Source organism: Petaurus breviceps, unplaced genomic scaffold (genome assembly GCF_028583685.1).
Source record: "Petaurus breviceps papuanus isolate PSGF00001 unplaced genomic scaffold, PetGlider_PUasm1.0 126, whole genome shotgun sequence".
Taxonomy (NCBI): Eukaryota; Metazoa; Chordata; class Mammalia; order Diprotodontia; family Petauridae; genus Petaurus; species Petaurus breviceps.
In genome coordinates this window covers 4,911,156-4,925,120 of record NW_027185655.1, presented here as the reverse complement: position 1 = coordinate 4,925,120, position 13,965 = coordinate 4,911,156, and the positions used below count along the sequence as shown (strand labels likewise).

General features: G+C 39.3%; 1 protein-coding gene across 1 annotated transcript in view; it reads left to right on the top strand.

The window, feature by feature from the left end:
* The window catches only part of RASSF6 (Ras association domain family member 6), a 69,256-nt gene extending 62,003 nt beyond the window's left edge, over positions 1 to 7,253 (top strand). The window contains 5 exon segments of the mRNA XM_069091716.1: positions 2,910 to 3,011; positions 5,651 to 5,702; positions 6,433 to 6,551; positions 6,644 to 6,741; positions 6,838 to 7,253. Coding sequence (XP_068947817.1) covers positions 2,910 to 3,011; positions 5,651 to 5,702; positions 6,433 to 6,551; positions 6,644 to 6,741; positions 6,838 to 6,913 — 447 coding nt within the window. The 3' untranslated portion in view covers positions 6,914 to 7,253.
* Positions 7,254 to 13,965: the final 6,712 nt, after the last annotated feature.

Sequence of the window (13,965 nt, the reverse complement as noted above, 5' to 3'; positions counted from 1 at the left end):
CACACACATGCACACACACAATCAACTTATCAGAAAACATGTGTTTAATCACTCCTACATGTCAGGCACTACTAAGGATGCAAATTCAATTGAATTAATATTCAAGCAAAGTAAATTCCCATTTTGACCATTTCCCAAATAAATCTCATTCTGCACTCAGTGTCCCTAACTTCTCTGTCAGGAGGGATGTAGTATGCTCTCTCATGGATCCTCTGGAATCATGACTGGCAATTATATTGATCAGAGTACTTAAGTCTTTCAAAATTGTTTGTTTTTGCAGTGTTATTACTATTGTATGAATGTTATCCTAGTTTTTTAATAGGATTTTTAACAAGTGCTTTGGGAGAAAGACTTGATTTTATTAAAAGCATGGAGAACAAAATCTCATTTCTAAGTGCATAGATACTTGTTTACATTTCCCCACAGCTATTCTAACCTGCCTCCTTTTCTTGGAATCATCCAAGCAGCATTTCCTCTGAAGTCTAGAGGAATGGAAATTCTCCTTCCGTATCCCCTTTATTTTTTGCTCAACTTGGACTTAATCCCAGTCCAAGATTGTTTCTCCAAATTTTTCCTCATTTGACCTACCTACAATCTACAATGGTCACCCAATATAGCCCCAACCTCTTTGCTCTTTGTATAATATCTGTATAGCTCTTTCTGTCAGTTAAATAGCAGACATTAAGTTGGGCACTGTTCTAAGCAGTAGGGATACAAAAAAAAAGGAAAAATACAATCCCTGCTCTCAAGGAGCTCACCATCTAATGACCTTGCAGGTTTGCAAAATAATTTTCTCCCTGCCCTAGAAGAGACTTGAGAGGATGTGGCAAGAGATGGTGTGTGTACCAAGCTGAGAAAAGGCAGTACCATCTCTTGAAGACAAATCCCCATCTATTGTGGTACAAAGATCATAGGAAGGACCATAAAAGTCACAAATCCAGATGAGGAAATTAAGGATCAGACACACTTGTCCAGGGACACACAGCTAGGAACTGTGGGAAGGTGGGATTTCAACTCAGGTCTTCCTGATTCCTGAGGTCCAATATTCAATCCACTCCACTGAGCTGCCTCTGTGAGGCAAAAACTACCAAGGAAAAATATTCTGCTCCAGCCAGCAGATCCCATTGGGGCAATAAGCACTTATTAAAAACCTACTATGTACCACACACTGTGCTAAGAGCTAGAGATACAGTCCTTGCCCTCAGGGAGCTCACAATCTAATAACATGCAATACATGCCAACAAATTTCATAAAGAATAAATAGGAAATAATTCACATTATTTTCTAATTATAATATGGTGTGGCATAGATTATGAAAATGCCATACTAGGCACTGAGGCTAGCTGTAATTAGCTGAATATATTTTTACATAATGATCATACTTATATGGTGAGTTTCTAATCCCTTAGTTTTCTAAGTATTGGAGTTCTAAGGCTGAGAACTTTAAATATCCATTTCAGGTAACTTCAGATGCCTTGGGATGTCACAAAACCAGAGATAGGGATTATATATGACGACTTAGATAATTACCCTACTTTGGGCCTCAGTTTCCTCATCTGTAAAATGAAGGGTTATTCTAGATGACCTCAGAGGTCCCTCCCAGCTCAAGAACAAGGACACTCCACCTCCCAGTGTCAATCAAAGTTAATCCATACCTTTCTATCTTATAACATTCTTCCTGTATTTTTCTCATAAATCCAATATAGATATTCTACTTAGTGATTTGGGGACCATCCTCTATTCTCTGTCTCTGTCTCCATCTGTCTCTCTTCTTCCCCCCCTCTCCTCTCCCTCTCTCTTCATCTTTCCTCTTCTCACCTTCTCTCCTTCCTTCCCTCCTTCTCTCTCGCCTATTCTTCTCTCCTTTCCTCCCATCTATAAATTCATAGACATATGAATACACACATGCACACACACAATCAACCCATCAGAAAACATTTGTCTAATGACTCCTACATGTCAGGCACTATGCTAAGTACTAAGGATGCAAATTCAATGAATGAAACAATCCCAGCTCACAAAGAACTTTATCTATCTGTCTGTCTGTCTGCTGCCCAACTACACTTCCATCCATCTCTAGCCACTATTTCTCTACGTAGTGCTCAAGCTGTCCATCATTTGTCCCTTATGCTGAATAAATCATCAGTTCACCTTCTCTGCCTATACATGTTCTTGATGGGACATGCCTCTTTTATGTCACTGTTGACATATAAATCATTATTGGTAATGCACTGTAATATGAAATTGAACTTAGCCATAACAGAGCCCTAACTTAGAAACTTAACCTGTGGCCGCATTTTCTTTCCCTCTCATTTGAAACCAAACTCCACCAAATTTTAAATATAGAAAGTCTAGGCATGTGAAAAAAAAAATGTGGAAGGCTTCTGACCTCATATTAATCAAGTAATAAGATTTGCCCTCTGCCCTCTTCTCCCATAAAAAGATACATATATTTCATGAGTGGGACACAAAAACCAAGTTAGACCAGAAAGAAGAGATGAGAAAATGTGCCACCTTCCTTCTTTGTATAGTTGGGGCCTATGGGTGTGAAGCATTCCATGTACTGTCACACTCAGCTGATGGTTGACTGATTTGACTGGTTTTTCTCTACTTTTTTTTGTATTATTCTCTATTACAAGGGATGACTTTCTGCATGGGGGAAGGCATATGTTCAGAAACTGAAGTTGTTATGAAAATAAAAGCTCTAAAAAATAAAAATAAATAACCAATAATACAACAAGATCTTAAAAAATCTTAATCAGATATTCGCAAATTCAGACCATGGTCCTCTATTACTTTGTACTCAGAACTTTCTATTGCTGTTGCTTTGGGGCCTAGAGTACAGGCCTTCTGCAAATAGAACAATCACACCTTAGGATGTTGCTATAATGTTTATTTCCCCCTTCCAGACATCAATTTTTACTCCAGCCTTTGGATCTGAAACCAAAGTGAGAATAAACAGTAAGATGGGAACAGAAGAAGTAATAAAGCAACTTCTACAAAAATTCAAGGTAATCTTTTCTGTTGAATTCAAGTGGAAATCACTAATCCGTCTCTTGGTGACTTGGGTGCAAAATCCAGGGCAATCTCCACCATTAGTATTTATACCACCCACAAGCTCAGGACTTGGCCTGTTGCCAGCCAATTCCCTGCCTTGTTTCTCCAGGCCTGGGTTTCTGACCACCCAGGATCTTACGAGCAGGTGAGGGTGTACACTTTCCTCCCCCCCCCCTTCCATTCTTGTCCTGCTTCCTTAAAAATGGTCTAACCACCTTCCTTTTATGGTTTTTAAAGGGTTGTACCCCTCTTCACTATAGGGAAACCTATGAAATGATTACTACAGAAAAATGATGGGGAGATCATAAAGGGTTCTGCTAGTACCTGGGTCAGCTCTCTCTGATACTTGGAGCTCCCAAAGTAGTTACTCCAGGGTAAAGGAACTACATCCTTAAGTAGTGAGTCTACTGTGGTGGGAACCATCCTCTAGTCTCCAAGTCTCTTTCTCTGCATCATCTCAGCAGCATGGGGCTACATCTACTCTCAGTATCCCCTATTAATGTAACTACTTTTTCTCTCATCAGCCAGAGGATACAATTGGTTCAAAGCAAAGTCAGATAATGAAAGAGCACAGCAAGAAAAAAAACAATAAACTATTAACTGGGGCACGCTATCCTAAAAATACCCCATCAGTGGGAAGGGTGGCATTTATGTAGAGTTGATAAATGGGGAATACATGCAAAAGGAAGATATGCGGCCAGGATACATTGGTGGAAGGGCAAGTTCTGCCTGCCTTCCCTGTCCCAACCCCAAGAACACTAGCATTTTAATGATGCCAATATCCTTGGGTGTGGTGGGCCATCACTAGTCATCTGGACTTTTGTCTTGCCACTGGACTCTGATGACTATGGAGAAGAGAATGAGGCTGATAACTTTGCATGGTTCTGCCCCACTTAAATCTAGTTAACAGCAAGTCAGACATCACCCTCATGATGTCATTGGTCCTCTTCAAGAAAACACCAACAAACAACAATTTCCACTATCCCCACTAGTTTTATGGTGAGAGCTAGACTCGTAGCCTCAACTATGCCTTGATCACTCCATCTTATGTGGTGGCTTATAGCTCCTAGCTACAGAGTCTATTGGCCAATGATGTTTGCTACCAGCTTTTGGCTTCTTTTATCTCTAGGCTGCTAGGGTATGGTTACTAGAACCTCTCCATGATCAGAAAAGGCTGATTGCTTTTTAGTCATTGCCGTCAGTCATTCAGTAAGCATTTATTACATGCCTACTGTGTGCCCAGGCACTGTGCTAAGAGAATAAAAGTAGTAGCTGGTAGGGCAGTAGTCTGGAGTTTGAATGTGGTCTCAGACCCTCAACTGTGGGACTCTGGGCAAGTCCCTTAACCACTACCTGTCTCAGTTTCCTCAACTGTTAAATGGAGATAATAATAGTACCTACCTTGTAGGAAAGGTGTGAGGATCAAATGAGAAATTATTTGTGCACTTATCCCAGTTTCTGGTACATAGTAGGTGTCATATAAGTGCTTATTCCCTTCCCCTCTCTTTCCCCAAAAGATAGTCCTTGCGTCAAGGAGCTCATAAGTCTAAAGAGTAAGACAACAAGCAAGCAATTTTGTACAAATAAGATTTATCCAGGATAAATTGAGATGATTTATCAGTGGAAGTGATATCTGGAAGGGCAAAGGTGAGACTTTAGCTGGTCCTTAAAGGAAGCCAGGAGAACTAAGAGGTGGATATTGGGGGGGGGGGGGTGTTACCATATCCAGGTAACCAAAGAGAGCTCTCCCAAGCTAAGAGGAAGCTTTTTAGACTTCTGTTTCTAGTGGGCCACCGTTACTGCAAGCTATCTGGCTTCTGACCTTACACATTCCTAAGATTCTCTCTGACTTAGCACCCAAATGATGTGAAATCAGGGGAAAAGATAAGCTAAGAAACACTGTCACCTTTCTCTGTCTAGCCCTCTTCCTTCCTCCCAAGGCCTGTACCTTTACTAATCATTACTCTTGAAAGCAAAGGCCCATTTTGTTTACCTTATTTTTTACCAACAGAGAAAAACAAAACAAAACCTTTTTCCTGAAAATTTGAAAAGTTGGCAATAGTTTATCTGGGCTCCAGGAAAGATCACTAGACCTGACATAAGAAAAACCTGAGTTCAAATCTAGCCTCAAACACTACCCAGCTGTGTGACCCTCACCTTGACCTTAGTTTCCTGTCTCAGTTTCCTCATCTGTAAAATAGGGGTAATAATAGCACAAACCTTGCAGGGTTTTTGTGAGGATTGAATGAGACAATATTTGTAAAGTCTTTTGCAAAAACTTTCAAGGTCAAAATAAACGTTACTGTTATTGTTATTTATTATATGAAGATATCCTGAAAATTAGGCTTTGGATTTTCTTAGGATTTGGGATCTTCTTTGAATTTTCTCCTGATTAGTCTGAATGAATCCCTTCTGCACTTTTCCTGTGCAGCACCAGACGTCTCTCTGTCCTAGTTGACCCTGTGAGCCCCCTTGTAGCCATGGCCTCGGGATTGCCGCCAGTGCAGGGTGGGAAGTTCCATGCTGACACGTGAAAGTTAACCGAAGTATTTTACAGAACAGAAAGTCGCTCTTGTTTGTTTTTCTTTAACAGATTGAAAACAACCCCCAGGACTTTGCTCTTTATATCATCCATGCAACTGGAGGTAAGAAAAGGAGGTCATTCAAAGGTCATTGAAATCACCCGATTCTTTTCATAAACCCTTCTTTCAGAAGATGGTGGGTTTTCTTTCTGCTTTGACCACTAAGTAAGGCAGATGGCAAAGTTAAAAATGAAAGATTTGGCATTTTTGTGCCACTGTCTTATATTTAGGACAACGAGGACTCCAGATACTTCTAGAAATTTGATAACACGCAAAGGTGCCTATCATTCTAATTATCTACTTTTTAGCTTGGATTGTTTTTGTTCTTTCCATTTCTAACATTGTATCTATCAGCCCATCAGCAAACATTTATTAAGCATCTACGATGTCCAGGCACTATGTTAAGCACTGGAGATAAAAAAAAGAGGCAAAAGACAATCCCTACCCTTGAGGAACTTAAAATCTAATGGAGGAGACAACACTCAAAGAAATAAATACAAAGAAAGCTAAATATGGGATAATTAGGAAATAATTAATAGAGAGAAGGTACTGGAATTTAGAGGGGTTGAAGAAGGCTTCCAATAAAACATAGAATTTTTTGTTGGGACTTAAAAGAAGTCATTTTGTATACCATTTTCCTAGTTCTGCATATTTCTCTCTGCATCAGTTCATATAAGTCTTCCCATGCTTCTCTGAATTCTTCATATTCATCATTTTTATAGCATGGTTAACAAGAGTACCACATTTTGGTGAACTTTCTTGCCTGTTCATGAGTCTTTGTTTATATTTTCAGAAAAGAGACGACTAAAGAAGACAGACATTCCTTTATTTCAGAGGCTTTTGCAGGGTCCCTCACAAAAGAATGCCAGGATTTTCCTCATGGACAAAGATGCAGAAGAAATCAGCAGTGATGTATGAGACAGCATCATGTAGAATCTTTCTTGCTTTCTTTGGGACACAATGCTTCTCACAAACATGTTTTATTTTGTCTCTGCCTTTCTTAGGTGGCTGAATACATTCACTGTCATCTTTCTTTCTTGGAATCAATCCTTCAAAGGTTAAATGATGAAGAAGCACGAGAAATTCAAAAAATAATGAGAAAGTGAGTAGAAATTCATATATTTAGTTCATTTGGTTTTGCTGCCAAACCAAAACACATCTAAGTAATTTTTTTCTTTTCTTTTTTTTTCCTTTTCAGATTCAGTACAGAGAAGGCTTTTATACTAAAACACCTTCAAAATAAAATGATAGTAAAGACAGAGACAACAGTGTAATGTAACAAACACCCATGGATCAAACACTTCAGCCAAGTGAAAAGTATTTGCATTCTTAATGCATGCATGTATATTGTAGGTACATGTATTAATATAGGAACTTCAAGTCTGTAGAAAATCATCTGACCAGGAAATTTCATCTCCGTAGGAAGAGGTGAAGTTGCCTTCATATTAGAGTTGTATTCTGAAAATTAGACAGCCAGAGTAGTACTCATTTTCTCAAAGTTAGAGAAGCATTTTGAACAGTGTGAATTGAAAACATCTCCCTTAGCTTCAACTTTGTGAACTAATTCTTTGCCAGAAAGGACAAAGAAATGGGAAATAAAGATTGTGAACACTTTTTTTAAGAGACACATTCTTTATGTTGCAAAGAAATTCACTTTCATTTTCAGTGGAGTTTATAGATCATTTTTTACTCTTGGGCTTTACAAAAATGAGTATGATCTTGCAAGTTGGCAAGTGAACTTCTGTTATCTGTATATAACCCTGCTAAAATTCCAGAGGATCAAAGACTCTAGGCACTTAGCAAACTGCAATATCTACAGGTGCACCTTTCCCAGAGTTCCTGGGTCTCTGGTTCCTTTGATCTGGAGGGACTTCTGTATAGGCAGTATAACACCTGATAAAGGACCTAATCTGAAGTTCACAAAGCTGTCTCTGACCTCTCATTTATTGTTTTACAGAATTGACTTTCAAAATACAAAAGAAATTCTGAAAACATAGCATGAGTTAGGGACTTGTGGTTGTTATTAGTCATAGTTGTTATTGTCATCAGCAATTATATTTAAGCAATTCCTTATAAGGATTGATAGGTCTTTTTCTTAATCTACCTCCATTTTTATTTCTCATGGATATTGTCTAAAAATTTCTAAAACATTTTATATGTGATTTAAACTAGAGCTCTGTACAAGTACACAGCTAGAAAATTACTTTTAAATATTAAAATATATGTCACAAACATTTCATATATTATTCTAAATTATTGCCAAAATAGACTAGATAAGAGTGTGTTCATATAGATTAAATTATATTAAAGATCTCCTTATATATGGTATAATACACGTGACTGGGCTTTCATTTCTCTATTTGTTTTTTGATAATTGTCAAGGAAAAGATGCCCACTTGCTAAATGTGAGACTAACTCTTAGAGAGAATAGACCATGACTCATGTCACTTATGGTAGCTTTCCTTAGTTGAGAAGCCTTACTTATACCTTAAAAGAAGGACTTGATAAAAATGGATTTCCTCACAAATGCTTTTATTAAGTATTTTCAGTGTGTCAGGCACTGTGCTAAATTCTGGGAATACAAAGTAGAAGTGCATAATCTCTGCCCTCAAGGAACTCACATTTTAATAGTAGAGACAACATGCAAATAACTATTTCTATGTAAGAAATATGCAGTGGAAGTGGAAGGAAATCTCAAAAGGAAAGCCCTACCAGTTGGGAGGTAGGGTAGGACAAGGAAAGGCCTCTTGAGAGACTGTGATCTTTGAGCTGAGTCTCAAATGAGAACTCACTCAAGAAGATGGAGGCAAGGAGGAAGATTGTTCCTGCATAGTGATCGCCAGTACAAAAACCTGAACTTGGTAGGTAGTGGGCCTGTGGTACATAGGTACATAGAGGTCTATGTAGCTGGACAACAGAGTATGTGAAGGGGAGGAAAATGTAAGAAAAAAAGAAAGGAAGGGAGCTGAATTCCAAACAGAACTATATCATTGATCCTGAAAGTGACAAAGGACCACTAGAGTTTATTGAGTTAGGTGGCATGTTCCAACATGAACTTTCAGAAAGTTGCTTTGGCACCTGAATTGAGGATGGATTAATATGGGGAGAGACTTGAGGCAGGGAGACTGACCAGAAGGCTATTGCAAAAGTCCGGCATAGAGGCAACGCGGGCCTCTCCTAGGGTGGTATCTGTGTGAATGGTGAGAAGGGGACATATACAAAATGTGAAAGAAGAAATGAACAAGATTTGTCAATGGATCGATGTATCTGTGGCATGATTGAGAGGAAAAATCAAATGTGACACTGAGGATTTAAACCTGGATGACCAGTAGGATGGTGGTGTTTCCTTCAACAGTTATAGGGAAGTTCAAAAGAGAGGAATGTGTGTGTGGGGCGGGGGGGGGGGGGGGGGGGGGGTAGGAAAGGATAATGAATGATTTTTTGTACATGTTGACTTCAAGAAGTCTACAGAACCTCCCTTTTTAGAGGTTCCAAAGACAGGGATACAAGAGTGAAAGTCAGCAGAGAAACTATTACTGGAACTTGGAATAACCTATCTAGAAATGGCCACTGAAGCCATAGGAGCCAACAAAATCACTGAGTGAGTCAATAAAGAGGGAGAACTTGAGATTGCCCAGGATACCCCATTAGCAGCCATGCATGGATGAAGATCCTGAAAGGAAATAGAAACAGCAACAAGACAGGTAAGAAGAAGTGAACAGGAGAAAGCAGTGTCACAAAAAAATTTAGGGAGGAGGAAGTATGTAAGAGAGGGCAATGAAGAGGTTCACAGTTTGCAGAGAGAGAACTCAGGGAGAATGAGGTCTAGAAGGCCATTTTGTTGTTGTTGAGTCATTTTTCAGTCATGTCCAACTCTCCATGACCCCATTTGGGGTTTTCTTGGCAAAGATAATACAATGGTTTGCCATTCCCTTCTCCCACTCATTTTACAGAGGAAACTGAGGCAAAAAATAAGTGACATGCCCAGGGTCACAGAACTAGTAATTACCTGAGGCCAGATTTGAACTCAGGAAGATGAGTCTTCCTGACTCTAGGCCCAATGCTCTATCCACTACACCACCTGGCTGTGCTGGAAAAGGTCAATAGGTTTGACAATTAAGACATCATTAGCAACTTTGGAGCAAGCACTTTTCAGTTGAATGTTGAGATTGATACTCAGATAACAAAGGAATTAGAAGCACACATGAGTAGAGGAAATGAAGGCAGCCACTCTAAACAGCTTCCTCAAGGAGTATAGGCAAGGGAGACGAGATGTAGAATGGTATCTACCAAGCCTAACCAAGTGAAGGTTTGGGGGAAGAATGAGAGATACATGGGCTTCGATGGAGGATCCATCATATGGAAAGACAGCTGAAGATCACTGAATTAGTGAGAGAGGGGATGACAGGGGAGGAACATGCTGGAAAAGATGAGAGAAGACAGGTTCAAGGATGCACATTGAGGGGTTTTCTTGGCAAGAAGAATTTCATGTCTATTATTTTCTTTTAAAATGGAATAAATAATACTAATTTCAGATATGTAATAAGTTAATGGTATCCATATAGTGACTTAGACTTTGCTGTTCAGATTCACACCATCCCTAGGAAGTCTGTATCATAGGTATCATTTGCAAGGATTTTACATATGGGAAAGTAGCCTTAAAGAGGTTTACCCAAAGTCTTCAGAATACTGGAACTCAGGTATTCCTGACTCTTAAGCCTAGCACTTTGCCATGTAAAATTCAATGTGATACAATGGAAAAGACACCAAATGCAAAGTCAGAGGATATGACACTGAATCCTTGCTATGTCACTTAACACCTGTGTAAACTATAACTTCACCTCTCAAAATGTTTGGTTGAGAGGTTAGGGGGTAAGGATGTTGGTCTAAATAAGAGGTTCTTAACCTGCATTCCATGAACTAGTTTTTTCAAAATATTTTTTTTTTGCTTTTAGGAGGGCAGTTGGGGTTAAGTGACTTGCCCAAGGTCACACAGATAGTTTTGTGTGTGTCTTTAAATGTCTGGGGCCAGATCCAAACCCAGGTCCTCCTGGCTCCAGGGCCAGTGCTCTCTTCACTGTGCCATCTAGCCGCCCCAAAATATTTTGATAACTATATCTCAATATAACTTGTCTCCTCTATAATTCTATGTGTTTTATTTTGTGTATTTAAAAATATGACTTTGAAAAGAGACCCATAGGCTTTATCAAACTGTCAAAACAGGCCATAACAAAGTAAAGGTTAAGAACTCTTGGCCTAGGATTCTTGGCCTAACTCTTGGCCATCTCTAAATGTGTGATCCTAAGGAGTCCTTAATACAATTGCTGGGAGGGGTGGAGGCAGGTGGTGATGGTGATTCATGCATGGGTACCATCCCATGGGACATGTATGAAGCTGAAATGAGGTTCCCTGGCCACTTTTAGCTATGGCTTTACCCTGAAGGGATTATGTTTTGTGATAATGATACAATGTCCTTATTAGCTCCTTAGTCCCTTTACCTGTGGTATGCCCAAGAGGAAAAGAATCACCCACAAAAGAAGAGAAATAACTTCCACATTCACTCCTTCTCTTCCCATCTTCCTAGCATGTTGGCACTTCCCCATGAGGTAGGGGGTAGTTCCATTCTCTCATCCTGAAAAGCTTTGGATACCACTCACACATGACAGAAAGAGCATATGTCTATCTACGCAATGTAAATTAGACCGCAGGTGTCTGGCTGCCTCTTCTGTTTTGTGTTTCTTTCCCTAAGGACGTGGGACCAGCAGGGATCATAAAAGATGAACTCTTCAGGAGTGGCTCCCTCAAGAGTGTGGGGGCCCCTGGGTTCCTTAGAGCTGTCTGACAGTAGAAGGGAGTTTCTGCGATTGTATTCAGCTTAGAGATGACTTCTGGCAGGTGGATGAGCCCAACCCATCCACTGGTTTCATGGGGAATGAAGACCTTGGGGTTGGTTGGGCAAAAGTAAAAGAGAAGTAACTGTCCACCTATTCCAGAAAATGTTTCATATTTTGACATTTTATGTATAAACCCTGTAATAGGAATTATATAGCTCATGCTTTAATAGTTGTTTGTCAATGTGCAACAATGAGTCTTTGTGGTTTAAGTATTCCTTTTGTGGAGAAATAAATAAATGGCTATTTTATACCTAATTCTCTTTGTACATTGAGCTGTGTAGAAACAACCCTGATAACCCTCTTTTGGTAAACCCTATACTCAAACCCACCTAAGCTTTGTTTAAGTTATTGTCCCTGAGATTCTATTCATTTGGAGTGTTGGAGTCAGGGTGGGTATATACTGAGCCTCAGAACATAAGAACAGCCCAATTCATCTTTGGGGGCTAAATTACTCCAATGGCTAACTCCCAGTCAAGGTGAGTCGTTAACTGGGATCTCTAATATCCCCCAGCTCCCCAATCTTCTAGGCTACACACAATGTCTTATTTATGGAGAGGTTAGACTTTCAGAAACTTCAATACCTTCAGAATACAGCCCTCAAATCCAAAGTGGGAGGAAAAGGCTTCTGAGGCTGGTATCAGCTGCACTAGAAACTAAGTACTTTAGTCCCTCACTGAGAATCTTATTGACTTAATGACTGGGGGTGAGGGGTGGGGGGGAGCAGGGAGCAACAGCTGCCAAACTATATGCCTACATTCTCATCTGGATAAAAACAAAGAGAACCTTTATGTACATATAAGGGTAACTTTGATGAAAGCATGAAAATAGAACAGACGGGTTTTTTGCAGACATGATTTCCTATAAGACGCTACATCTTCATAGTCAAATAGTTCAATAAACAATATCACAAAGAAAATCTCACAGTGTCTCTTTCTGGTTAATTTCATAAAATCATCTGACTAGGTAGAGCAAAACAGTTTTAAATGTTCTTCTCAAATAAGATAATTCATATATGCTAAGCTCATAGATTTTAGGATATAAATCCTTGTCCTATAATTATAGGACAATAAATAGCTGTTCAAGCATTCCCTGAAAATCATCAAGCAAATCACAAAACCCCAGGGAGTCCTGGGCTCACCAAAATCACTTTTCAGGGTCTCAGCAGCTGGGTGGCACAGAGAATAGAGTGAGAGACTTGAAGTCAAAAAGACAAGTTCAAATCCAGCCTCAAACACTTACTAGCTGTGTGACCATAGGCAAGTTACTTAACCCCTCAGTCTCAGTTTCCTCATCTGTAAACCACTTTAAGATTTAGCTATGTAAATGCTATCTATTATGTTCTGTACAAGGTCCAAGTGAAAGAGGGGTTCCCCATTGATGTCAAATTTCTCCAAAAGTCTCCTTTAGTAGATAACATTGTGATGATCATATCAGGCTCCAGAACCCCACAGCACCCCTCCATTAAATCCAAGACCTTTGCAGCAATAGTGTATTAGAATTGAAACTGAGACAACATGGATTCAAATCATGCCTCTGATGTTTACTCCCAGTTAGTATTTTCCCAGAAGTACAATGTGGCCAATAAATCACAGATCCCAGAAGAATTAAACTTGCAGGTGACCTGATGAATAAAAACAGCATGAAGACAGGATTACATGTATGTGTGAGCTGGGAAGACCATGTGGGGAGAACAAAGGATAGTAAATGGGCACACTGATACCTACATTTCTATTCAGGAAATAGAATTGAATCCAAAGGAAGGCCTCTAGTACATTTGGGATATTTTTTTCTGGAGAATCTATGGAAAGACAGACAAGAATTAAACAGGATAAGAAAGTTTAGTGGAAGGATTTTTGACCTGCACCTAATAAAGTCCTAAATCCACTGAAATAACATAAATAAATTACCAAACTTGTTTAGCTGGTTTCCCAGCCCAGAAGGAAGGAAGGAAGGAAGGAAGGAAGGAAGAAAGAAAGAAAGAAAGAAAGAAAGAAAGAAAGAAAGAAAGAAAGAAAGAAAGAAAGAAAGAAAGAAAGAAAGAAAGAAAGAAAGAAAGAAAGGGAAAGAGAGAGAAAGAAGAGAAAGAAAGAAAGAAAGAAAGAAAGAAAGAAAGAAAGAAAGAAAGAAAGAAAGAAAGAAAGAAAGAAAGAAAGAAAGAAAGAAAGAAAGAAAGAAAGAAAGAAAGGAAGGAAGGAAGGAAGGAAGAAAGGAAGAAAGGAAGGAAGGAAGGAAGGAAGGAAGGAAGGAAGGAAGGAAGGAAGGAAGAAAGAAAGGAAGGAAGGATGAAGAAAGAAAGTGAAAGAGAGAAAGAAGAGAGAGAGAAAGAAAGAAAGAGAAAGAAAGAAAGAGAAAGAAAGGAAGGAAGGAAGAAAGAAAGAAAGGAAGGAAGGAAGGAAGGAAGGAAGGAAGGAAGGAAGAAAGAAAGAAAGAAA